Raw genomic sequence first — 27,093 nt, 5'->3', positions numbered from 1 at the left:
TAAAAACATAACAGTATAAGTTATGAGTGAATGCTTGTGTAAATCACAACTTGGGTAAAAAAAATAACACTTTGCCAGTTAACTCTTCTTTTTTAATGGTTTTATCATCTAAATATACATCCTTATAATGCAGTTTAGTTTCATTTTTGAATTCTACATAATCTGTGATTCTATTTATATAATCATTTATGTAAGAATTTTTTTGTTCAACATTGTTTTCAAGTTTTTCATACTACTTGTTCCCTGTTGCTAATTTCTTGATTTTCCTTATTGTATAATATTCCATTGTAGAAATATTGTACAATTTATTCTTTGGTAAACATTTAGATTGTTTCTGGTTTTTGGTTTCTGAAGCTGCTGCTATGAATGTTCAAATATATTTGTCAGGGGCATTGTGCACAGGTTTCCCTAGGGCATGTATCTTCTGGTGGAATTGTAAGGTCTCAGGGTTTATCTGTATTCAACTTCCTAGGCAATGCCAGCCTGTTTCCAGACTACTTGGTTCTTCTGTGTATCTGACCTTTAATTCTATAATTTCTGATTATTTTTTCTCATCTTTTTTTTCCTAAGAGGATTTGTTTTCAGTTGTGAATATTGGGACTTGAATATTATTATTTTTTCTCTGTCACTGTCTCAAGAAGAGATAAGGCTTCTATGGCAGGGCTCAAGGAAGCAGTGTTTCTGGTTGTGATGATGTATTCCATGAGTTTGGTAGGTGATTGACAGGAGCAGTAAGAGTATGGTGGAAAAAATAGAAAGAAAGGATCAGTGTATTGTGCTCACATTCACTTGGCAGAAGGGTAGGGGAATCTCCATTGGCAACTAGGATTCCATCAGCAGTACCAGCCCATTAATCTTTAGCTGGTATAGTATTACTTAACATAAGAAATATTCATAGGTTAGCTGCCTTTTTCGTCCCCCAAATTCTTTATTAAAATTTTAAAGTATATAAAAACATTGAAAGAACAGTGTCATGATCACCAGTATACTTATGGCCCTGAAAATTAACATTTCACCAATGTGCTCTGTCTGCATATATAAAAAATATACATGCTATTAGTTTAAATGTTTGATGTAATTACCAGACATTATGACATATCACTCCCATATACTTTAAACAGTGTTTCCTAAAATTACCACTTCTAAGAAAAAGCATTTAAATGTCCTCTTTATATTCAGATCTCTCCAGTTGTCTCCTGAATATCTCTTAAGGCTGTTTTTTGTTTCCTAACAGAAAGCCAAGTTTCATGCATTGCATTTGGTTATGTTTCTTTAAGTCTTTTTTATTCTAGGATAGCTTCCTACTTTCTTTGTTTTTATTACCTTGACTTTTGGAAGAAATTGGGTTAGTTGACTTGTGGATTGTTTTGGAGTATCGTATTATGGATTTGTCTTGATTCCTTGTGATATTTTACCTTGTTCCTCAACCTGCCATATAAACTGTAAACTCCAGGTTAAGTCTAAAGGCTTTATAGGTGATGTTTTGTAATTCGTATTGCATCATACTAGGAGGCACATGTTATCAGATACTTCCACTATTATTGATGCTAAATTTGATTAGTTTGTCAAAGTGGTAACCATTAGTCTAAGAGGGTTTTGTTTTTTTTTTCCTCTATATAGATAATCTCTGGATGACACTTTGACATCTTGTTGAATAGCAGCCTTTGGTTTAATGTCAATAGGTCAGGGGTTGACAAACTGCCGCCCTTGTATTTGGTCCATGGTGTGGTTTAATATGGTTGCTGAACTAAAAATAGTTTTTGCATTTTTATTTTTTTTCCACCCTGGGGCAAGCAAGTTGCATTGTTTTATTATTAATGTTGCACTTCCTCCAGTTGCTGTATATGTTGATCATATTGAACAAGGTCAAACAGGTGACCTTGCCATGTTATAAAGTGAACACTCTTCTGTGTTGGGGCATGCTTTGCCCAGTGGACAGAGCATAGGGTACAAAGTCTCATGACCTGCCTTTCATTGCATTCCTAAAATACCATGTGTCTTTAGACAATACCACATCACTTCGGTAGGTTCTTAATCTGTAGCACAAAGGGTTATATTCTCTTTATTTATTTTTTTGTTTTTGTTTTTAAATCGTTATATAGTTCTTGGGTTTTTAAAAGGTTGTAAAAAAGTATGCAAATATATCGAATGGTCTCTACTATTCATGGGCCACAGAATCTAAAATATTAGGCTCTATTTATAAAATATAACCAGGTAATGCTTTTGCACTTTGCTTACATAAATAAAATTTTTTTTCTGTATCTTTTAAAGCTGGTTTATTGCAGCCTCCTGTTCGTATAGTTTCACAGCCACAACCAGCACGAAGATTAGATCCACCATCCAGATTTTCAGGAAGGAATGACAGAGGGGATCAAGTGCCTAACAGAAAAGATGATCGAAGGTATGTTTTTCAGAGTATGCTTTCGATGGTGGTAATGATTACACAGTGTGATGCACTTAATGCCACTTAAAAATTATTAAAATGGTAAGTTTGTTATATATATTTTACCACAATTTAAATTTTTAAAATTTATTTACTGATATTAGAGAGAGGGCAAGGAGGAAAGAGAGAGAGAGATGGGAGAGACAACAATTGGTTCCATTTATTTACGCATTCATTGGTTGACTCTTGTATGTACCCTCACTGAGGATCAAACCTACAACCTTGGTGTATGGGGACAATGCTCTCCACCTGAGCAACCCAGCCAGGGCCCATTTTATCACAGGTTTTAAAAAATATTTTAAAAAGTATACTGTCAAATCTTGCTTATATTACCTATTATTATTTCATGAAAGAACTTTTGGATAATGCCAGAAAAATTAGTAATTTTAGAAAACTGTTTTAAAGTCGTGAAAGGGAGAGAGAAAGACGTAGATCCAGAGAAAGATCTCCTCAGAGAAAACGTTCCCGGGAGAGATCTCCTCGGAGAGAGAGAGAACGATCACCTCGGAGAGTTCGTCGTGTTGTTCCACGTTACACAGTTCAGTTTTCCAAGTTTTCTTTAGATTGGTAAGTTATTTTCCCCCCATTGTCTTATTAAATTATTAGGTTTGTAATTTTGTATAACTTGGTAGAATGTGTTATATAGAGAGATATTTTTCTTGCAAGTTTTATTTCCTGACATTTAGTGCTCTTAATTTATGTAAGAGCAAAAATACAACTTGAGTAGCAGTTCTTAGCAAGGATTGCATTAGTTTCATGTACTCATCAAAGATATCAGCTATTGAAAAAGGCAGCCCCTCTGTGATGAAATTATTCCTTAAAGTTAGGATCATTTAAGATCCAAATTTATTGATAACTTTATTAAGTTTGTGCAGAGTTCATTGTGTATCATATAATAATACAGCAGTAAATTAAATGTTTCAGTGTAGTATAATAGAAACATACACACATGTATATGTAAACATAAATACATTTTTCAGACTTTGGAATCAAGTAATGGGCAGGTAATTTTTGTGCTTCACCTGCAAAATGGAAACAAAAAATTTAAACTAGCAGAATTACTGTGAGATTGAGTTCATGTATCTAAAGCAACAATGTGTGGCAATTGTAGGTACTCAGTAATAGCTGCAAAATTGTAAGTCACAGAAAGGCAAATGGGTAATTGACTGATTTACTCTTAGGGAAAGGAAGCATTAGTAAAGGCCCTGGGACTGGCAATTCTGTATAAGAAAAATTAACAGAAAAAACAAATTGACAGTAAAATAAAAATGAATTACTAAAAGCAACATTTAAAGCTGTTTCACATAGGAACAAATAACTATGCACTTTGGTGTCCTGAGAGGGTATTGCTGTAGTTCAACAAAGTGTGATAAATAATATTCATAATATAGGACTATCAAAAGTTAAAATTTTTACATTTTCAGTTATAGATTGAGTAAACCAGTGTATTTTATTTATGCTACTCAATGGCAAAAAAAAAATTGCTCGATAACTGCTTAATTCCTGTGTAGTTGGTGTTCATTTACTCTTGCTTGTGGTCAAGTCAGCAACTACTTTTAATTTATACTAATTTTCTTGTTATCCCCGTTTACTTGTATACTTAAGAATATCTAGTCTGTATATTTAAGAAAAATTTCTTGGAATCAAAACCACTTCTCCAGTCTTAAAGATATTAAATAATGCAGCTCTGCTTTAAATTCATCTGGGAAGAGTTGATTATGGACAGCTGTCTATTTCCTTTTAATTTAGACCTTTACAGTTTTACTTCATCACTTTTAAGTGAATTCCCAAGAACATCAAATGAACCCATTACAAATAAAAATGGTTTTAAAGTTTTCATACCTCTTATAGGTAATGGAAATCAAGATTTTCATATAGTGATATGATTTATAAGAGACTGTATGCCAAGAAATGATTTATTTGTATTTCTTATCTCTTGTTTTATATAGATTTTACTCCTATGGGGTAAGCTACAACTTCAAAAATTCTAGTGATGGGAAGCTAGGAAGCTATTACACGTACTTTCTGTTTGCAGCACTTAAAACAAAAAGAAAACTCAAGTACTTGTTTTTCACATTTTCATTATTTTGACAGCAGAATTTTATCAAATAAATATAATTATATTAGTAATCATAACTGACAAGCAAGATTGTCATTCTATATTTCTTATTTTTAGGCTTCAAAGGAAAAAATCTCTATAAATATGTTCACATTTTATCCCCTTGGTTTTAGTTGTCCTTTAAAAAGATAATGTAGTTATCTTTTCATTTTACAAATTGCATTTTCCACTTTTCATTATGCTTTTAACAGAAATCTCTTTGCTTTTTACCAGATTGATTTACTTTTGAGTTTCTTTCCTTTAAAAGCTCTGCTTCTTAGGAAAAAGGAAATGATCCTTTTAAAAAAAAAATCATTGTGCCAGATTTAAAAGGCAAGAAACTTATCCTTTCTTTCCATAATAAAACAATCAGGTATGGATCTTAATCATTAACACAGAGAGGTATTGTAGTGTGGATAATCCAGAAAACATCTGGATTTTGCTTTCATGTGAATTTTAATTTTGAATGCACATATTCTTTACCTAGGATCTTACCATAGAATAAAAGCTGTATTTTTTTCTACTCTGTATAAAACTGGTTGAGGAACACTAATACTAATTTGGTACCACTCTTATCCCTTCTTTATATTCATTCTACGTGAATATAATTTTCTTAAAAGTGTGCAGTTTCAACTGAGGCAGAACTGCTTTTGTTCAGATCTTCTCTGGAGCTGGGGTTGAAGTTATTTCAGAGGGTCTTCTCTAATGAATTTTAGCTACACACAAAAAGTAAAGAAATAAAGGTAACATTTGGTTATGTTATTTATTCAAAGCTGTAAGTAAGCAGTTTTAAAAAGATTTTCACATGCCTTTCTGCACGTCCATAGCTCATTAATTATTGACCATTTGGCGTTGGCTTTTAGCCGTAAAGGTTTGTTTAGCTTCAGAATTGAGTTAGTGTTTGCATAATCTTTGGTATTAAGGCTATATATTCACTACTTATGTCTGTTTTTCAGTCCTAGTTGTGACATGATGGAACTAAGGCGCCGTTATCAGAATTTATATATACCTAGTGACTTTTTTGATGCTCAGTTTACATGGGTGGATGCTTTCCCTTTGTCAAGACCATTTCAGCTGGGAAATTACTGCAATTTCTATGTAATGCACAGAGAAGTAGAGTCCTTAGAAAAAAATATGGCCATTCTTGATCCTCCAGATGCTGACCACTTATACAGTGCAAAGGTTTGTATTCTGTGATACACAGCTAGAATTTCTGAGCAGTTGGTCATATTAAGACTGTATGTGGGGCTAATCTTCAGAGAGTAGTTTAAGATCTGAATACCTATGTTTTCTTGTCAGCCTGAATCTCTTTTGGTTATATAAGTAATTTAATGTAACTTCTCTTTGCCTTTCCTCTTAAACCGTAAAATTATGTTTGCTTGTTTTTAACACTTGGAACCTCATAAAAATGTGAAGATGAAGTTGACGTAATGAGCTTTTTGGAATATTCTAGCACTTTGGCTAGGCCCAGATAAAGTATAATGGTGGGTGAATGTACTGTATGTTAGTCTGCAGGGTAACATTTAGTATGCTGCTATAGTCAATAGTTTTCTGCTATTTTAAAACATCAAAAGACATCTCTTGAAAAGTTAAAACCATATCATTTATAAGGTATCTGATACCATTTCTGCTGTAGCATTTTATTTTCCATTTTTATAAAAAAAGTTCTGGTATGTAATATGTAAGGATAATTAGTAGTGCTTCTCATGTTTTTACATTAGACTTTTGACAGGATTGAATTATTTGACTATAATAGGTAATGCTGATGGCTAGCCCTAGTATGGAAGATTTGTATCATAAGTCATGTGCTCTAGCTGAAGACCCACAAGAACTTCGAGATGGATTTCAACATCCTGCTAGACTTGTTAAGGTAAAATGAAACATTAACTTTAGGTGTATATTTACTTTGCTTGGTTCTAACTGTATATGTATAAAATTAAAAGCACTGTCTTTTTAATCTTGTTAGTTTAATAATATTTAGTATCGACACTCTCAGAATGATGTAGATGTTTTTCTCACTGCAGATTATGGCTATAACTTATTCGTATGTCACTACTTTAACTGTCCTTTCGATGTTATTTTATTTGTAGTATAGAAAAATTCCAGTGAGGGTGGGTGGGGTGGGGTGGGGGGAAGTGGTGATGGGAAAATGGAGACAACCGTGCTTGCACAACAATTAAAAAAAAATTCCAGTGATAATGGATTTAGTGTATCTTTGGATGCTTTTTAAAGTGTGAATTACATAGCTTGTTTCTTTAAAAGAACCCTTTATCTGAAGAAATATTTTAGAAGGATGAGTTATGATGTGTAAATCCTATTCCATTGCTGAAATGCAGTGTGGAACACGATGAACTGAACTCTTCCTTGACTGACAGTTACCAGAGGTAGTAAAAATGGTATTGGAAAGGTTTGTACCTTTCCTTTCCAAGTATTTTATGTGTAATTTGACAAGTTGCATAATATATGTAAATGATTCTTTGTTTTGAATTAGTTTTTAGTGGGCATGAAAGGCAAGGATGAAGCCATGGCCATTGGAGGCCACTGGTCTCCTTCGTTGGATGGACCAGACCCAGAAAAAGACCCCTCTGTGTTGATTAAGACTGCTATTCGTTGTTGTAAGGCTCTGACAGGCATTGATCTAAGTGTATGCACACAATGGTAAGTACCAATTCATTTCTTGATTAGAAGTGTTTTTCTAATAGTTTATGTAGATGACCTTGTCTATCAGCCTTCACCCCCCCACCCCATATTTAAGCAACCTTGATTATGCAGGTAATCTCAAAGGAAAAAAACCCACATTTGTAGCAAGTTTATTTGGTGCCAAAAATGTTTGGAGGGAAAAGGATTAAGAACTAATAAAAATAAACTGAAAATTTAAATGTTTGTTATGCTGTACTTCGGAAGTTGGATGTATGTTGAAAATATTTTTCATTTCATGCATAGCTGGAGAAGATCGTCAAGAGAGAACTTCATTTCATTATAATTCTTTTGTTATAAAATGATATAGTTGCTGATTATTTTTGCTCAGCCATATTTTCTCTTGAGGCTTATTTGTCCTGTATATTTCAGTATATTTCTTGTGACTTAATTGAGAATTTTTTTTTTAGCACACGAAATCTGAACAGCTATCCAGCTTCTTCAGGTATTCTCTAAACTATGGGTAGCTCTATGATCAAACTTGAAAATGCCTTGGGGAACATATTCTTCTTTTAACTATAAATATTGTACAAATTTACCAAAAGAGGAACTATGGCTTCTATAATTTTTTTTTCTTTAGACCAACCTCAAGTTCTTGCAGCAAAATTTCTTTACTTGATGTGCTACAAGTGAACTAGGGTCTTTAAAATGTATTTTAGAATTTTTTTTCCAACATGCTTCTTCCCTTGCAACAGGTACCGTTTTGCAGAGATTCGCTACCATCGCCCTGAGGAGACCCACAAGGGGCGTACAGTTCCAGCTCATGTGGAGACAGTGGTTTTATTTTTCCCGGATGTTTGGCATTGCCTTCCCACCCGCTCAGAGTGGGAAACCCTCTCCCGAGGATACAAGCAGCAGCTGGTCGAGAAGCTTCAGGGTGAACGCAAGGAGGCTGATGGAGAACAGGCACTGAACGCTAATCCCTTTTTCTATTTTCGCTTCTCACAGGCACAGGAACACAGGCACAAATGCACACCACACACTACATAACAAACACACACGGAGGAACATAACTGGTAACAGCGACTGGTAATCCAGCTTTCAGCAGTATAGTTGTATGTTCTTTTCTCTTAAAAAAAAAAATCTGTTTATTATGCTAACTTTAAGAATGCTGAGACAAAGGAAAATAAGTTGTGCTTAAATTGCACAGAATTTTGTTTTTATCATAGGTGTAGTTGCTGGAATCTGGGACCAGTTGTTGAGCAGGATTCAGTATTAAGCCATTTTAAACATTTTGCCATTTTCTAAAATTTAAAAAATTTTCTCTTTCACGGTCATCAGTTCTAGTCATGGATATTTGAAATTGGACAACCACAAGTCTGAGAGATTTGTCTGAGGCTATGTGGCATCGTCTTTGGTACATTTGAAAGGTCTGACTAAATCAGTCTTAACTTTGGGTGGCTTGAAAATTGGGGCAAGATCACACACTGTGTGGTTAGTGGAGACCGGCAGTGTTTGTGCATCCCTGATATCCTTTGTGTTGTAATTTATCACCCTTTTGTGTTTCACAGATCTGGCTTTGATTGGCTGATGAGTGTCTTTGTGGTCAATTAAAAGTGGTAGAATGTATGTACGTGGACTTGCCTAAATAACTTTAGGAGAAGATAATCTGAAACATTTGTGACCTTGCACAGATCAGCAACAGACTTTTAAAAATAAATTACCTTTATTTTAAGGTTTCAGAATAGTAATTAGGTTCTTAACTTTGTATATCAGGATGAAGAAGAGAAAGATGATGGCGAAGCTAAAGAAATTTCTACTCCTACCCATTGGTCTAAACTTGATCCAAAGACAATGAAGGTAACTTTGAAAGAGGTAGTATTTAGTTTGAAATCTCCAAGCAGGAATAGAAAATGGGATGGTGTGCAGCTGTTTGTTTGCTTTCAGACAAAAGCTGTTAAATATCAAGTCGGATTTTATATATTCTATATTGTATTTATATGGATATCAAAATTAAGTAAAAGGAGACTTCGTAAATCAGTTCAGCCAATGTAGAAAACAGAATTTCTGATGTAGAAAGCAGAATGTCTGTACTCAACAAGGAGAAGGGAAGAGGAAAAATAGGAAAAAGATCCAGTTTTTAAAATAAAATTTAAAAGTAAAAAGTTGATTGATGTACAGGGTGAGGTAAAAGTAGGTTTACAGTTGGTCGTATGGAAAATATGATAATAAAATAATTAACCCTGACCAGGTAGGTCAGTTGGTTAGAGCATTGTTCCTATATGCGAAGGTTGAGGGTTTGATTCCCGGTCAGGGCACTTGCAGGAGTGAACCTAATGAATGTGTAGATGGGTGGAGCAACAAGTCGGTGTTTCTCTCCCTTCCCCCCCCCTCTCTAAAATCTATACATTTTTTAACAAAATTTAAAAAGGGAACTTCTGGTCAAGATGGAGGCATAGGTAGACATGCTTCACCTCATTGCACAACCATAAGAAGGAACACAGCTAACTTAAAAAAAAAACAAAACACACCCAAACTGTCAGGAAATCACCCAGAACTGCATGGAAATCCTACAACCAAGGATTTAAAGAAGCTATATTCACCCAGACGGGTAGGAGGGGTGGAGAGGATGCTGTGTGGCAGCGGCAAGAGGAATGGGCAGTTCCACATTCACATGTGGTGGATAAAAATTGTAGACACCTTGTGAGTGAGCAATCCCAGCCCCAAGCCAGACCACTCAGCCCAGGGTTCCAGTGCCAGGAAAAATAAAGCCACATAACTTCTGTCTGTAAACCCAGTGGGGGTTGGAACAGCAGAAGCTGCCGGTGTCTCAGGAGAGCCCGGAACATACGCAAACACCTACCCTGAGAACCACAACAAAGGCAACAGATGGAGGGGTGCCAGTCATGTACAGGAAGTGGGTTAAGTGACTGTAAAAGGGGCGAGTATCAGACAAGCCCCCAGAAGTCAGCTAGCAGTGGCATTGGCCCCACTAAGACCCCTACCCACAACACGGAGCCACAGAGCCAAGAAGCAGGTTGCTCCCCCCACCACCCAAGGCTCCACCCTATACAATATAACAGGTGTGCTAAGACAGGAAATCAAAGAGGCCCTACCTAGTACACAGACATAGGGAGGCTGCCAAATGAGACAAAAGACATAATGGCCCAAATGAAGGAAAAGAACAGAAGCTCAGAAAAAAACCTAAACAAAATGGAGATAGCCAACCTATCAGATGCAGAGTTAAAAACACTGGTGGTTAGAATGCTGAAAGATTTCATTGAATATGGCAAAAGCTTAAGGAAAGAAATGAAGGCTATACTAAGGGAAATAAAAATCCACAGGAAGCCAGCAGTGAAGGGAAGGAAGCTGGGATTCAAATCAATGATTTGGACCATAAGGAAGAAATAAACAATCAACCGGAACAAGAGAAACAAGAATTCAAAGAAACAAGGAGAGTTTAAGACTGGGACATCTCCAAAAGGGCCAACGTCTGAATCACAGGGATACCAGAAGAGGAAGAGCAAGAAATTGAAGACTGACCTGAAAAAATAATGAAAGAGAACTTCCCTAATTTGGTGAAGGAAATAGACATACAAGTCCAGGAAGCACATAGTCCCAAACAAGATGGACCCAAAGAGGACCACACCAAGACACATCATAATTAAAATGCCAAAGGTGAAAGAGAACCTCCAAAGCAGCAAGAGCAAGGCAGAAAGTTAACCTACAGGGGAGTTCCCATGAGGCTTTCAGCTGATTTTTCAAATGAAACTTTGCAGGCAAGAAGGGACTGGCAAGAAGTATTCAAAATGATGAAAAGCTAGAACCTACAACCTAGATTACTGTCTAGCAGTGCTATCATTTAGAATTGATGAACAGATAAAGTGCTTCCCAGACAAGGTTAAACTAAAGGAGTTCATCATCACCAAGCCCTTATATGAAATGTTAAAGGGTCTTAAGAAGAGGAAGAAGATCAAAACTATGAACGTTAAAATGACAACAAACTCGTAACTATCAATAACTGATTCTAAAAAAAACAAAGCAAACAACTAGAACAGATAGAATCACAGAAATGGAGATCACACGAGGGTTATCAGTGGGGACAGGGAAGGGGGAGAATGGGGGTAAAGGTATAGAAATTTAGAAGCATAACTGGGTAGGTATAAAATAGAGGCATGTTAAGAACAGTATAGGCAATGTAGAAGCCAAAGCATTTATATGCATGACTCATGGACATGAACTAAGGGGGGATCGCCATAGGGAAAGGGGGTACCAGGTGGAGGGGAAAAGGAGGGAAAATTGAGACTACTGGTAATAGCATAATCAATAAAATATACTTTCAAAAACAGTTTTAAAATTTGTAAAAAAGATACAATAATTAATATAAGAAAAAACTTCGTGATTCAGATGTTCACAATGGTAAACCTACTTTTGCCCCACCCTGAATGCTGAACTGGGAAAGATATAATATAGGAGCCTCTTTTGAAAAAATCTGGTTAACCTGTACTGCCTATACCAGTTCTGTTTGCTTTGGTTTTGTTTTTTTTTGCTCCCCAGTGTCTCTGGGCCTATTATTGTCCTGCAGTTTTGCATCTTTGGGCTTACGATGTGAATGTAGATCCATGGATTCTGCATACATACATTCTGCATAGATCAGAAGATTAGAGGCTGATCATTACTTAACTTTTGCAGCTTGTTAATTGACACATAAAAGTTGATTTATTTGTCGAAACATACATAAAAAAGACACTTCCCAAAACAGTTTCCTTCTTTATTGTGAAATTTGCTTTTTAACCCACATATAGTTCTGTAGATTCACAAAATACAGGCAAATAGATTAAACCCTACTCCCAGGACATTTTTGTCAAATTAATGGCATGCTATTATGTTTCTTACTTTAAAACTTACATTTATTTTTATTATAAGTGTAATGCACACCTATTTTAAAAATTGGTACATATGTAAAAAATAGAAAAAGTTATTTGAGCCTGTCACTCAAACACACTCACTTGAGCTTATGCATTTTCTTCCATTCTTTTTTTTCTGAGTATAAGCTTTGTGATTGATGGGTTGGTTAAGTCTAATCATGTATACAAAATTGTTGTCTTATTCTTTTCAATTAATATTGTTTTCCATGTAATTATTTTTAAATGTTGTATACTGTTCCACCTAGTTGATACATTGTTGTTTTTTAGCTATTACTCTTTTCTTGAATATTTAGATTCTTTACTTTTTAAGAGAGGAGACTATTGGAAGGAATGTATAAGGGTTTTGTGTGTTTGTTTTCCAATGTTTAGGTTATTTCCTGAGGGTAAAATCCTAGGAATTAGAACTACTGGGTTAGAGAACATTAACTCTTTTTAAGGAGCTTAATACATGTTGTGAATTATTTTTCAAAAATGTTGTAATAAGTTTGCATTTTTATAAACATTTTATGAGCCGTTTAAGTATCCCTTTCACCAAAATTTTATTTTAAAAAGCACAGGAGAGAAATGCATAATTTATTCTCTATTTCAATATCCCATTTTCTTTTCCTGTGTTTTTATGATCTGTATAATTTAGGTAAATGATCTGCGAAAAGAATTAGAAAGTCGAGCCCTTAGTTCCAAAGGGTTAAAATCCCAGTTAATAGCCCGATTGACGAAACAGCTTAAAGTAGAAGAGCAAAAAGAAGAACAAAAGGAATTAGAGAAATCTGAAAAAGAAGATGAAGAGGAGGATGATAGAAAATCTGAAGATGATAAAGAGGTATATATTAAGTTATTTAAATATAATCCTTACCTTACTCTACTTTGGTCTGACTCCCTACCCTGTGGTGTTTCTCTGTGTGGACGCCCTCCTGGCTCCATTTGGGTTTTATTGCCTGGAAACTGGGGAACTCATCTGCCCTGGGTCATGATAGCTGTCCCTTCTTGCCAGCATACATCCCTTGTATAGACACCTGCTTTGTTTAAATGAATTGCTTTTAGAACTGAACTGTCAGGATAGGAAAAATTGAGTTGAAAATGGTGATACTGTAATTCCTAGCATTTTATTTTCACATATTCCCCTTATCTGTTTGATTACCCCCTGATACAGTTTTAAAATTAATACACATCCTCTCAGTATCCCTGGAGGATTGGTTCCAAGATCCCATGGATACCAAAATCCATGGATGCTCAAGTCCTTTATATAAAATGGCTTAATACTTACATATAACCTATATTTGCAAATAGTCTACAGGAAGGTATGCCTATACATCACTTCATTTGAGCGGGTTTGTTGTAATGCTTGGAGTATGGAAAATTTCAGCTTTGCTTTTTAACCTACTTTGCTTTTCTCTTATGTTTTTTTTTTTAATTTATTGATTTGGGGAAGGGGGTAGAGAGATACGTTGATTTGTTATTCCACTTGTTTATGCATTCACTGGTTGCTTTCCTGTATGTGCCCTGACCAGAGAGCAAACCTGCAACATTGGAGTATCAGGACAATGCTCTAACCAACTGAGCTACTTGGCCAGGGCTTCTCGAATATTTTTGATTCAGAGTCAGTTGAATCCGAGGATGAGAAATGAACAGTTACAAAGGGTCTGTGGTAGAAGGCAGAATCAGTGTTTCCTTATTTTTTCATCCTTGTACAGGGACCATGGTAGTCATTTCTATCATTCTAATTTTAATATATGTGCCGCTGAATGAAACAAGCAATATTTGTCTGGTTTTCAAGATAATGAATGAATTAGGTTCCCTGTCATCTTCAAATGTATATATGTTTGTTTTTTAAATACCTGTTTTTGAAAGGATTTCAGGTCTTTGTGTTTCTTACTCCTACTGAAGCTCAAATTATCCCTTTTTTTTGCCAGTGGGTGGGGATATATTCAGACACAATACTAATGATACCGCCATAAATATTATTGCTGAGGTTAGTTTAAAAATATTTTTGCATTTTCTATTCCTATTTTCTCCTTTTTGTTTTTATGTTGTACTACATTGTCCAAGTATGTAGCATTGCATACTATCTTGTCTTTTAATTCCCCTTTGACCTTGGTTCTACAGGCTAAATATTTGATGCTCACCACTAGTCCTTTTGTCATTGTCTCTGAAGCTCACCTGTAGTAAATTACTCAGAGCTCATGGTAGCAATGTTTAAGTTACTGTATGTTGACAACAGTTTGACTATACCCTTTGTGCTTGAAAGTCGGTTTTGCTGAATATAAAATCTTTGGCTCACGTTTATTTTTCTTAACTATATTACATATGTTACTCCTGAGAAAGTTTTGCTGTCAAAAAGTTATGATAATACAATTTGCTTTCTGATACAGTCACTTGCCATTTTGCCTAGATATACAAATTGGTCATTTTATTAGAAATGTGTTTCATTATTGGTCATTCTGGATTAACAACTTCAGATGCATTGTGTGCTCTTTCAGTACATAATTTCTGATTTTTTCCAGGAAGTTTCTCTTTAACATTTGTGGTAAAGTATACATAAATAAAAATTACTGTTATATCATACAGTAATAACTCTCCAACCCCTTGCCCCATCTCTGGTAACCTCTATTCTGATACTTTCTGTCTCTGAATTTGCCTGTATTAGATACTTGATATAAGTGAAATTGTACAGTAGATATCTTTTTGTGTCTGGCATCTCTCACGTAGTGTAATGTGTTCAGGGTTCAGCCATGCTGTAGCATATATCAGAACTTCTTTTTAAGAATGAAAAATGTTCCATTGTATGTATATATTCCTCATTTTGTTTGTTCATTCATCTGTTGATGGACATGGGGTTGTTTTCATCTCTTGGCTATTGTGAATAATGCTGCTATGAAAAAGCAAGTTCCCTTTTCTCTTTAAGTTTATCTCTTGAGTTTATTTGCTTTTGTATTCCTCCTAGTTTTATTCTTAAATTTCTGAAACTATTTCTTGAATGCTGTCACCTTGTTTTTTTTATTTTTGAATTCTTATGTTCTTTTCATGTCTCGTAACAGTTTCTTTATGTCTTAGCACACTTTAATGTAGTAAGTTAATGTTTCTATCCATCTTGTGGCCATGTCTTTCTAACCCACTTTCATTGCCTCTACGGATATAATTGTTCTCCTTTTTCTCTTTTTTAAAAATACTAACTTTGTATCAAATTTGACCTCAATACTTTTCCTATTGCTCATATCTATGTGAATTTACTTTGCTTAAAATTTTATCATAAGGGAGTTGCTTCAGATAGCTTTTACAACTTCACAGAACTGTATGTTCTATTGTTTTCTTGTTCTGTCAAATAATATGGTGGCTTTCTGAGATTTCTCTGTTCTCTATCACTTTTGTCCTCTTTCCATGTCTCTGTGTTCCTGTCCTGCTCACTGTTGGTTCAAATCCCAGATGTTTCCCTCAGTGTAAGACCCTGTGCTGGAAGGATGTCCTGGTAAATCAGCCTTGCAAGTTCATAGGGCTAGAAGTTTCTAAACCATATCAGATCTTAATATGGACTCCTTGTCCTCACTATTGTTGGAACTAGAATATTGCCTCGTTTCAGTTGCTGTCCTTTATTGACCTGCTGCACTTTCCAGTGAATGCCCACTGACTCTTTTTCTTTCCCATTGACTATTTTGTGGTTTTCCTGTTCTGAGATCCATCAGACAACTCCATTATGTCCTTCTGCTTTCCCCACATGCAGACACCAGTCATAGATCTTTAGTTCTGTGGCTTTTTCCCATGCACTTGTACATTGGGGTATATAGAGATACCTTGTTACCTTGGTTTGCAGTGAATGTGAACGGATTTTGGTTTGGGTGTCTAGATTATTCTATTCCTTTTTCATGTGGAGATGGAGGAAGATCCAGGAACTGTGCTAACACGAGTATTTTTCCCAAATCCCCTAATTTATATAACTCTGATACAGGTATTACTCCCTTCTCTTTAAAAGGAATTTCTTACGCTGAGAAATCCAAAGAAAGAAAATTAGAATAAAGCTATCCTCTTCGGTAAATTTGAACTTTCCTTCCCAGCCCTTATTGTTGGTAAAGGAATCAGGGAATTTTTTCTTTACACAGTATAGATTAGATTACAGTTGACCCTTGAACAATGATGGGGCTAAGGGCGCCAACCCCTGCTCAGTCAAAAATCTGCACACAACTTTTGACTTTCCAAAAAATTGCTACCCTCAATATCTGTGGGAGTCACTTGGTTCTAGGAACCACTGTGGATACCAAAATCCATAAGTGCTCTAGTTTCTTAAATAAAATGGTTTAAACCAGTGCATCCAGTCGGCCCTCCACATCCGCAGACTCACAGCCACAGATCAAAAACATTAGAGGTATTTACTGAAAAAATTCACATATAGGGTGAAGCTGAGTAGTTTAAACCATGTTGTTCAAGGGTCAACTTCTATATTGTGCATGGAAGTTTAACTTTACTTAAAATTTCTAACATGTAGGAAGAAGAAAGAAAACGTCAAGAGGAAATGGAACGCCAGCGTAGGGAAAGAAGATATATTTTGCCTGATGAACCGGCCATTATTGTACATCCAAATTGGGCTGCAAAAAGTGGCAAGTTTGATTGTAGCATCATGTCTTTGAGCGTACTTTTGGACTACAGATTAGAAGATAATAAAGAACATTCATTTGAGGTACTGTTTTAAGTTTGACTTAGGATCCACATAAGGGCCATGCAATTTGGGTAATTCAGGGGCCTTTTTTATTGCTTCTGGTTTTTGGTTTTTTCCTTGCAGTTTATTATTTTGGGGGGGAAACATGATTTTTCTACAAACTTAACTTTTGCTGATTGCATTCCTATGATATGGTTTAAATGTTCTGCTGGACTCTGTATTTCCTGTTAATTGATAGTTGGTTATAAGTCTTATGTTCTGGTTTAATGGTTTTTTTCCTAAGACTATTTCATAGGTAGTTGTATATTCTCTCATCAGGATATCAGGAAATATGTGTGATATGTCTAATTGCCTGTCTCGGAAATGAGGTAGTACTTTATAACTTATTCTAGAATTAAAATACCAATTAATGGGATTGAAAATTTAACTTGTGATTGATTGAGGTGTAAGAAAATAATTATGCATCGTTTCAACATGAATCTATTTCTTTGTACCATTATATCAGACTTGCTTTACAACATAGAGCTTAATGTAGTTTTTAAAAACAGTTAAAGATGTTTATCCCTAAATAAATGTTTGCTTCTTTTTTTTTTTAAGATTTTATTTACTTATTTTTAGAAAGAGGGGAAGGCAGGGAGAAAGAGGGAGAGAAACATCAATGTGTGGTTGCCACTCGCACACGCCCTACTGGGGACCTGGCCGGCAACCCAGGCATGTGCCCTAGACTGGGAATGGAACCAGCGACCCCTTGGTTCGCAGACCCCTTGGTATGTTGGCACTCAGTCCACTGAGCCACACCAGCCAGGGCAATTGCTTCATTTTTTTTTAAATAAAACAATGTAAAGTATCCCAAAATACTAATCTTTGTAATAGCTTCGACAAAATTATAATTGTGTTCAATTATTGTACCTTACCAACATCTCACACTGTTTTAGTGTATAAATTATATTAGAAAAATCAGTCATTCTTATTTGACCAAAGAGGTCATTATCCACCAAGTGGTAAGACAAAAATGAAATAAAGTGCTTAGGCTAGAAATATTTGCAAACATATATGGGGTGGGGGGAGGGGGCAAAAAATCCGGAATTTGTTTATAAAACATTGTGTATTTATTCTTACATGTTTAAACTTCAGTCACCTTCAAAGTACTCTGCATTTGATGCAATACATCTATCAGGATGTTTTTCCCACTGCTCAAAATGGTTTTTGAACTCCTCGATTTTGAGGTCTTGTAGTGCTTCGTCTGTTTTTTTGTTTCACCTCTTCCACATTGGCAAAATGTATCCCTTTAAGGACTTTTTTTTCATCCAGGAAAACAAAAAAAAAAAGTTGTTTGGGGTGAGATACAGTGACTAGGGAGGGTGGGGCACTGAGGTCATGCCTTTTTTGGTCAAAAACTGCTGAACACTCAGCACAGTGTGGGCAGGTGCGCTCGTAAATCACCCATCTTGAGATGGGCAAACATGCTGAAAGAGTTTTCAAAAACAATTCACTGAAGCTGAATGCAGCCTCTCACACCACCACCTGCCGGAACACTGATACAGATGGGTTCCTAGAACACTCACCTAGCCCAGGAAGCCTGTGCTACAAGGGGCCCAACAACTAGAAGATAATTCTAATTTTTTTTTTTTTTTGGCCTCCCTTTGTAGAAGATTACTGAGGCAGTTAGAATATATGAAGTGCATGCATGTTGGCATTGCTATAAAATGTTACAGATATTAAAATAGTTATTATTTTTCTTTAAAATTTTATTATTTTTTAGAGAGGGGAAGAGAGGGAGAGAAACATCCATGTGTGGTTGCTTTTCGCACACCCCCTCCTGGACACCTGGTCTGCAACCCAGCCATGTGCCCTAGACTGGGAATTTTAACTGGCGACCCTTTGGTTTGCAGGCCAGCACTCAGTCCACTGAGACACCAGCCAGGGCTAAAATATTTATTATTTTTAATGTATTAATGGTAATGCATTAAATAAGCCAGTATCCTTAAACATTATTTACTATATGATTTTATTTTTATCACTAGTTGCCATAAATTTAATTCATAGTAGTGCCTACCATGTTGTAGTCACTCGAAAAATAAGAAAAAAAGTCTTTGACATTACCTACTGCTTATAAAGTATATATTGTATATCTTACAAGTGCTGTAAGGGGATCTCAAATTAATGCTACTCTGGTAGAAACAGCAATTTCTGAAACAGTTCTGTGCTAACAAAGTGATCCTTAATTTTTTTTTTTTCCTCCCTATCTAACATACGCCCCACGCCCCAACCTACCGCCTGTTAGTTTCCTTTTAACCTGTTGAGTGCAGAAGTCAAGTTCTTAGGTGAATTTAAAGGAAATTTTTCTGTAACCATATATCACTAAAATTATAAATCTTTGGCTGATTTAATAGTAATGCTAGATGTATGTATGTCTTTCAATGCTTGTAGTTGAAAAGCTATGAAGGATTCTGCTCTTCTAATTTTACTTTTCCAGGCTTCTAATCTCACACATTTTAATTATTGCTTTTTATTTCTGGGTTGTAGAAAATTAAGGAAAATATATGCTTCTTGCTGTTTATTTGTTTATAGAGGGCAGGGGGAGGAGAAAGAGAGGGAAAGATTGATACATCAGTGCATGAGAGATACATTGATCGGTTGCCTTTCACATACCCCCATCTGGGGACCTGGCCCGCAACCCAGGCATGTGCCCTGACCGAGAATTGAACAGGCAATCTTTCAGTCTGTAGGCTGGCTCTCAGTCCACTGATCCACACCAGCCAGGGTGCTTCTTGCTATTTACTTACCCAGAGGGAGATTTTGTTGAGTTTACATTAATGGTTAAGAGAAAGTAGAATTTTCAACATCTCTAATGGTCATTTTACTGATAATAGAGGTTTTTAATTATGTAAAGACAGCATGAATTTAAAGAAAAATCAATTATTAGATCAGTTGTAACTTGAATACATTGTATTTACTCTTTGTGATCAAGAAAATAGTCTGATAAAGTGTTTTTCCAAATATACTGAACAGATTGCCAAAGATTACATATTTAAAATTTCAAATTAATCTGTTGAAAATAATTAACCTTAGAAAGTTTGCGAGTATGTTAAAGGTCATTACACATAGATCCTCAAATAGTAGTAATACATGGTTCCTACTCAGGATTTATTTTAGGAGAGGTTGGTCATCTTGTTTCCTGATTGGTTTCTTTTAAATTATATTTTATTGATGCTGTTACAGTCCCAGTTTTTCCCTTTTGCCACCCAACACCCCCCACTCCCTCAGGCAGTCCCCTCATCATTGTTCATGTTCATGGGTCATGGTATAAATTCTTTGTCTACTCCACTTCCTATATTGTACTTTACATCCCTATGGTTATTCTGTAACTGCCTTTTTTACTTATTAATCCCATCACCTACTCAGAATTTTGAATTGATTTTCCCTGCCTGGTGTGCTCTTAATAGTACCTATATATGGCATTCCTCTACCATCTGCAAGTCCGTTTTCAAAATGTCACCTGACCAGAGATTCCTTCTCTGATTGCAGTCTTCTTACTCCCTATGGATTAATCCTGCTTGTTTTTCTTAAAATTTGATGTTGATTTGATCATTCATACTTTACCCCACTTATCGTTAGTTCATGTGAGTTGGGATTTTTATCTCCCTCCTTCACACTATATCCCCAATACCTGTCACAGTCACTGGTACACAGTAGGCATTTCTTTAAAACTTGTTGAGTTAATGAATAAAATACATTTATCATGAAGATTAATTGCATATGGTAGTAGAAATTCTTTCATTGAAAGTTATTTGATAAATTGCTGCTGTGTCTTTGTCAATATTTTTGTTAAAGTTGTCTGTCCTTTTGTAGGTTTCATTGTTTGCAGAACTTTTCAATGAAATGCTTCAAAGAGACTTTGGTGTCCGAATATACAAATCATTACTATCTCTCCCTGAGAAAGAGGACAAAAAAGAAAAGGAAAAGAAAAGCAAAAAAGATGAGAGAAAAGATAAAAAAGAAGAGAGAGATGATGAAATTGATGAGCCAAAGCCCAAGCTGAGAAAATCAGGCGATGATAAAGATAAAAAAGAAGATAGAGATGAAAGAAAGGTCTGTAATCAGAAGCTTTCAATTAGTCTTTTAGAGTGCACGAATGATAATGAATTCCATCAGAATCGGGAAATACAAAGGCAAAACTAAAAGGTTTTAGTGTATTAGAAATTTAAATGTTTGAATTAAGCCTATATAAACATCTATAACTAATTTTATAGTAGTTTATTCTTTTAAAAAAAAAGATTTTACTTATATTTAGGCGAAGTTGAAGGGAGAAAGAGAAACATCAGTGTGTGGTTGCCTCTCGTGTGCCCCCTACTGGGGACCTGGCCCACAGCCCAGGTATGTGCCCTGACTGGGAATCGAAATGAGCAACCCCTTGGTTTGTAGGCTGGCACTCAGTCCACTGAGCCACACCAGCCAGGGCCGAATGGCAGTTTATTCTTAAAGTGTATTATTGTTATAAGAAATTTATAATGTGATTCCATTTCAAGTAAATTTAGTGGATTTAAAATTTTGGGGGAAAAGTTAAGTCAGTATTTGGTAAAAGGTCTTGTTTATTAATTTTAAGGTATTTTAAATTACAGAAAGAAGATAAAAGAAAAGATGATTCTAAAGATGATGATGAAACTGAAGAAGATAATAATCAAGATGAATATGATCCAATGGAAGCAGAAGAAGCTGAGGATGAAGAAGATGGTATGATTCAAATTTTACTTATTATTTTACTTTTTTTAATTTAGTGACTATCATTGAAATCTGTAATTTTAATTTTTTAGAATAGAAACACTATTCTTTATTGAGAAAAACCTGTTTATATTTAGTGGTTTTATTTTTAGATAAGAGAATCAAGACGTGTATTTTCTTTTTTTTAAGATTTTATTTAGAGGGGAATGGAGGAAGAGAGGGAGAGAAACATCAATGTGTGGTTGCCACTCGCACACCCTCTACCGGAGACCTGGTTCACAGCCCAGGCACATGCCTTAGACTGGGAATTGAATTGGTGACCCTTTGGTTCTCAGGCTGGCACTCTCAGTCCACTGAGCCACACCAGCCAGGGCAAGATGTGTAATTTTTATTATCCTACATTCCACACAGACTGGGTTGCTTAAACAATAGGAATTCATTGTCTCTGTTCTGTTGGCTAGAAGTCTGAGATCAAGGAGTTACTGGGGTTGGTTCCTTCTGAGGACTATGAAGAAAGAATTTGTTTCAGTACTGGCTGGTGTGGCTCAGTGGATTGAGTGCTGGCCTGTGAGCTAAAGGGTCACCGGTTCAATTCCCAGTTGGAATACGTCTGGGTTGCCAGCCACGTCCCTAGTAGGGGGTGTGCGAGAGGCAGCCACAAACTGATGTTTCTCTCCCTCTCTCCTTCCCTTCCCCTCTCTCTAAAAATAAATAAATAAAATCTTTAATAAAACAAATTATGGTCATGACTTGTGTAAACTGTTCAGGTACACTTTTTGGTATTTGAATTTTATTAAGACTAATAGAGTACAGATTGCAAGTCATATCTTCCACAGTTACAGATTTGCCTTAGTAATTTTTTTTTTTTAATGAAGAACTTATCTAAGTTTTCACTTTCTGTCATGGGAATCATATGTTAGCACACCTGGAACATCTGGATGTTAACGCTATTAAGCCTTAATTATCGTAAGAACATCTCAATACCTCACATGTAATGTTATTTTGCAATGATTTAGCTGAAATCAGTTTTACGATGTTGGCTGTTTTTGGCTTTTAGAAAATATAGTTTTATTTAAATTTGTAAAAATAGTTTTCAATTTTATGTATAAAATTCACATTTTGAACTGTGTCATCTAGATGTTTATAGAATTAATAAGTTTTTCTGTCTGGTTCAATAAAGTCAAGTTTTTTTCTTCCCACTATTCTCTATAAATTTCTTCCTCTTCCTATTTTTTATAATTGTTTCTTACAAAATCCAAACTATTTTTATTCATATATTTATTTGCTAATGACTTTTTTAATTTAATTTATTGGGATGACATTGGTTAATAAAATTACAGATTTCAGGGATACAGTTCTATAATACGTCATCTATATATTGTGTGATCACCATCCCATTTGCTAATGTGTTTTGAAACTGATCAGTAATGGAAAAGTATTTTTGGTCTCTGTTGTAGTTGAAAATCTGTATTAATGAGTTTTTTGCTGCTGCTGTTATTTTATAGATCGGGATGAAGAAGAAATAAACAAACGAGATGACAAAAGAGATATCAACAGGTACTGCAAGGAGAGGCCCTCTAAAGATAAGGTATTGTTTACTGTATTCTTTATAATGTGATAATTCCATTTCTTACATAATACAGACTTCTTATTAAACATAACATAGTCAGCAAGTTTATTGGTCCTTAATGTATCTATTACCACGTAGAGCAAAATTCTTTGGTATTTGTGGTTATGTCAGATAACCAGAATGTCCTGTTCCTTTCTCCTATACAAGTAAACCAGATCAACTTATTTAAGCTAAGATGAGGTAAAGGTTTTTTCCAGTTTTTGCTATTATACATACACAATCTCAATTTCTCACTTTTCAGAGGTAAGAAATATATGCTATACTTCTACATTTTCTTTAGGAAAAAGAAAAGACTCAGATGATCACAATTAACAGGGATCTGTTAATGGCATTTGTTTATTTTGATCAAAGCCATTGTGGTTACCTTCTTGAAAAGGATTTGGAAGAAATACTTTATACTCTTGGACTACATCTTTCTCGGGCTCAGGTAACCTTGTGAATATATAAAATGAAAAGCATTTCTAAGTACTATCTTTTTAATCTCTTTGACTTTTTGAAATAAAGCAATACAGTATATATGTACTAAATATTATAGGACTACAGTTAAACATTTCTGAAATGTATAAAGTAAAAAAGTTGAAAGTTCCCCCCCTCTCTAGTGCCCATCCAGTATGACTGAAATCATTTGATACATATTGATAGACAACTTTTTTCATTTAACAGTGTATCATGGGTATTCTGCCCTGAAAATAGAGACCCACTTCATTATTTTTTTATGACTTAGTATTACGTGGTACAGATGTATCATGATTGCCTTAACTAGTCCCAGTTGCTGGCTGGTTTTCCATTTTTTAGAATTGTAACCTAGGCCATAATAAACATCCTTGTACAAACTATGCTATAGTAAACATCTTTGTAAATCTCCTTTGTGTTAGTGTTTATATTGGTGTTAGACTTTTTTTAACAAAAATTGTTTCAAATCATAATTGAGATTTTAGGTTTATAGGGAAGGTGGTTCAAAGATTAAGTGCTCTAATTGAGGTGGGAGTGGATACCTGAGAAAACAGATGCCATCGATGTTCATTATATGTGAAAATTAGAACATAGTATTTTTTCTAAGGGAGTCAAAAACTTATTTTCATTGTTTAACTTGTATAACAGGTGAAGAAGCTTCTTAATAAAGTAGTACTCCGTGAATCTTGCTTTTACCGGAAATTAACAGATACCTCAAAAGATGAAGAAAACCATGAGGAGTCTGAAGCATTGCAAGAAGATATGCTAGGTTTGAGTATAGTATTTTAAGATTGTGCCGTTATATAATTGTGTTTTCAGTTAAAGAAAAATAAAGTGTGGTATATTTTATTTTATGTCCTAGGAAACAGATTGTTACTTCCAACACCAACAGTAAAACAGGAATCCAAGGACATGGAAGAAAATGTTGGCCTTATTGTGTACAATGGTGCAATGGTAGATGTAGGAAGCCTGTTGCAAAAATTGGAAAAGAGTGAAAAAGTAAGAGCTGAAGTAGAGCAGAAGCTGCAGTTACTAGAAGAAAAAACTGGTAAGGAACAGAATTGGATATATCAGTAATTTTTTACACCCTGTTGGGATACATATGTGTGTGCATTTATACATATCTGTACATATAGGCATAGTTATGTAACTTTACTTTTGACCATTTCTGTGAAAGGTTAGAAATTGCTTAGCTCCATAAGAATTAATCTTAGATCTTCATGTGTATTCCCAGGTTTTTAATGTTCTGTCTCATCCTTTTAATCATCTTAGTTTTGACCAGTTTCTGCTACTCTACCTAGTCTATATAATCATCTAAAAATGGAACCTGGATTTAGAAGTAATACGTAGGTAAAACTTAAGTGAGTATTGCAATGTGCTTTGTAACTGCTGAAATTGACATTCATGGCCATTCTAAGGAATTATATATATATGCTTTTTTAAAACAGATGAAGATGAAAAAACCATATTAAATTTGGAGAATTCCAACAAAAGTCTCTCTGGTGAACTCAGAGAAGTTAAAAAGGACCTTAGTCAGTTACAAGAAAACCTAAAGATTTCAGAAAACATGAATTTGCAATTTGAAAACCAACTGAATAAGACAATCAGAAACTTATCCACAGTAATGGATGAAATCCACACTGTTCTCAAAAAGGTTAGCAGTTTTGTACATTTCATAATTTCTTTCAACATTTTCATAATTTATTTTAATTTTTAAATCTACTTCTGGCAATTTTAATGTTATTAACCTCATAGTGGTTTTTCCAGGGGCAAATAATTGTTTTATTCTCCCTTCATCAGGTTGTTCCAAAGCAATTTGAAAAATACTATATTTTCCTGGAATTTAATTGGGATATCAACATGGTTTATATGTAAAGGCTTTTTTTTTTTTTTAAAGAGCAGTCTTTTTTTTTTTTTTTTTAATCCTTATCCAAGGATATTTTGTATATTGATTTGAGAGAGGGAGGGAGAGGGCAAGAGAGAAACATCAGTGTGAGATGTAAACGTCAACTGGTTGCCTCCTGTCCCACACGCAATCCCATATGCACCCCGACGGGATCAAACCTGCAGCCTTTTGGTTTATGGAATGATGCTCCAACCAACTGAGTCCACCTGGCTAGGGCACCATTCACTTCTTTTTGAAACCCATTTACTATTGGACAGAGTTGAGAAACTCTTTGGCACTCTCATATCAATTTATTAGTATTCTTTGTTACTAGAAAAGAATCTAGTAACTCAATGCCATTGTAAACTAATCCCAATAATTGAGAGATCTTCCACAGTCTTTTCTCTTTCAGAATAAGTGGAAGAAAAATTTACAATACAAGGATTTCATTACTCTTGTTCCTGAGCACCTCTTAATTTCTCAGGGTTCAGATGGCTTTCTCAAATACTAGAAGTCATACTGCTTTGAATTGAAATATTTCTTTCATAGTTGCTCCCAGGGTCAATTTTCCATCTATAGTAAAATGGGGTATCTCTGTTTACTGATGTTTATTTTTAAAGTTACATTTAAGAGAGTTTAATAAAATACACTTTTCCTTGTCTGTATTTTATAGGATAATGTGAAGAGTGACGATAAAGATCAGAAATCCAAGGAGAATGGTGCAAGTGTATGATGATACATGTAGTGATGAGGAATGCTGTTAAATAATGTAATATAAAAAAAATCATGATACAAGATGTTTGAAAGTGATGCATGTTTGATTTTAGTAGTATAAATGTCTGTTAGTTCAAATGATGTATAAAGTTTTATGAATGTGAGAGTCTCTGCTTTTGAAAATTGCTTGTAATTCCTGGCATTCAAATTATTAAACACTCCTTGAGTGAAATAATTTTGCATTGCAAAATGTTTTAGGATGAACTTTGTTATAGTTTTAACCCCAATAAAGTTCATCTATTTAATTGACAGTATTTAATTACCAAATGTCTTTTATTAAAACACCTAGAAAATTGTTGCAATTTTATTTATTTATTATTAGGGTTTAAATTTTTTTTCTATTTTAAAATTTCAGTATAAATCATAAAATAGCATGCTGCTTAAGTTTTGCAAATGTTATGAATGTCATGAAAACATTCATTAAAAATTCAGTTCACCCAAAGGACAGTCATCAAAAACTAAGAAAGCATTGACAATTACCATTGATACTATATATTTGAGGCTTTAAGTAGAACTAATAATTCTGATGTTAATGTTACTGCTTTCAATGAATTGTTCTATTTTCTAAGAATAATATCTATATTCTAATTTTGAGGGGGGTTTTGCAGTATATATCAAGTGTACAGTTTAGTACCAAACCAGTAGATGTCAGTATGATGCCTTAAGTTAAGCCTTGTTTAATTAAAAATAATATTTTTATTAGTCTGTGTACTTCCTTCAGAATTTCACGGGACACATAAGAGTTGATTAGCTGTTGAGCCAAAGGGGTAGAAGGTGTGATATACTGTTAAATAGTGATTCTCAACAGGTGGTGAACTTGTCCCCAGAGGACATTTAGCAATGTCTTGAGACAGTTCTGCTTGTCACTACTGAGTGAG

The 27,093-nt window shown here is 34.8% G+C and overlaps 1 protein-coding gene and 2 non-coding genes across 6 annotated transcripts in view; 2 read left to right on the top strand and 1 right to left on the bottom strand.

Moving 5' to 3' along the window:
• The window catches only part of CCAR1 (cell division cycle and apoptosis regulator 1), a 46,249-nt gene extending 19,739 nt beyond the window's left edge, over positions 1-26,510 (top strand). For 3 of the 4 annotated variants that reach the window (XM_054572694.1, XM_054572693.1, XM_054572692.1), the window contains exons 9-25: positions 2,272-2,401; positions 2,849-3,010; positions 5,498-5,723; positions 6,298-6,411; positions 7,033-7,199; positions 7,934-8,144; positions 8,955-9,038; positions 12,741-12,926; positions 16,581-16,772; positions 20,604-20,843; positions 21,374-21,485; positions 22,979-23,061; positions 23,384-23,530; positions 24,205-24,325; positions 24,419-24,604; positions 25,005-25,210; positions 26,115-26,510. In XM_054572694.1, the coding sequence (XP_054428669.1) occupies positions 2,272-2,401; positions 2,849-3,010; positions 5,498-5,723; positions 6,298-6,411; positions 7,033-7,199; positions 7,934-8,144; positions 8,955-9,038; positions 12,741-12,926; positions 16,581-16,772; positions 20,604-20,843; positions 21,374-21,485; positions 22,979-23,061; positions 23,384-23,530; positions 24,205-24,325; positions 24,419-24,604; positions 25,005-25,210; positions 26,115-26,174 (2,627 nt within the window). In that variant the 3' untranslated portion in view covers positions 26,175-26,510. Of the gene's footprint in view, positions 1-2,271; positions 2,402-2,848; positions 3,011-5,497; positions 5,724-6,297; positions 6,412-7,032; positions 7,200-7,933; positions 8,145-8,954; positions 9,039-12,740; positions 12,927-16,580; positions 16,773-20,603; positions 20,844-21,373; positions 21,486-22,978; positions 23,062-23,383; positions 23,531-24,204; positions 24,326-24,418; positions 24,605-24,828; positions 25,211-26,114 lie in introns of those variants that run through there. The other variant, XM_054572695.1, reaches the window with a different exon arrangement.
• Positions 6,837-6,901, top strand: LOC129070073 (small nucleolar RNA SNORD98). The gene has a single exon (XR_008529085.1). It is a non-coding gene; the product is annotated as a small nucleolar RNA SNORD98 (small nucleolar RNA).
• On the bottom strand, positions 13,753-13,855 carry LOC129070060 (U6 spliceosomal RNA). Its single transcript, XR_008529078.1, has one exon. It is a non-coding gene; the product is annotated as a U6 spliceosomal RNA (small nuclear RNA).
• Positions 26,511-27,093: the final 583 nt, after the last annotated feature.

Source organism: Pteronotus mesoamericanus, unplaced genomic scaffold (assembly GCF_021234165.1).
Source record: "Pteronotus mesoamericanus isolate MK-2021 breed Mesoamerican mustached bat unplaced genomic scaffold, CSHL_Meso_final contig_24, whole genome shotgun sequence".
Taxonomy (NCBI): domain Eukaryota; kingdom Metazoa; phylum Chordata; class Mammalia; order Chiroptera; family Mormoopidae; genus Pteronotus; species Pteronotus mesoamericanus.
This window is presented reverse-complemented; position numbering and strand designations above follow the sequence as displayed.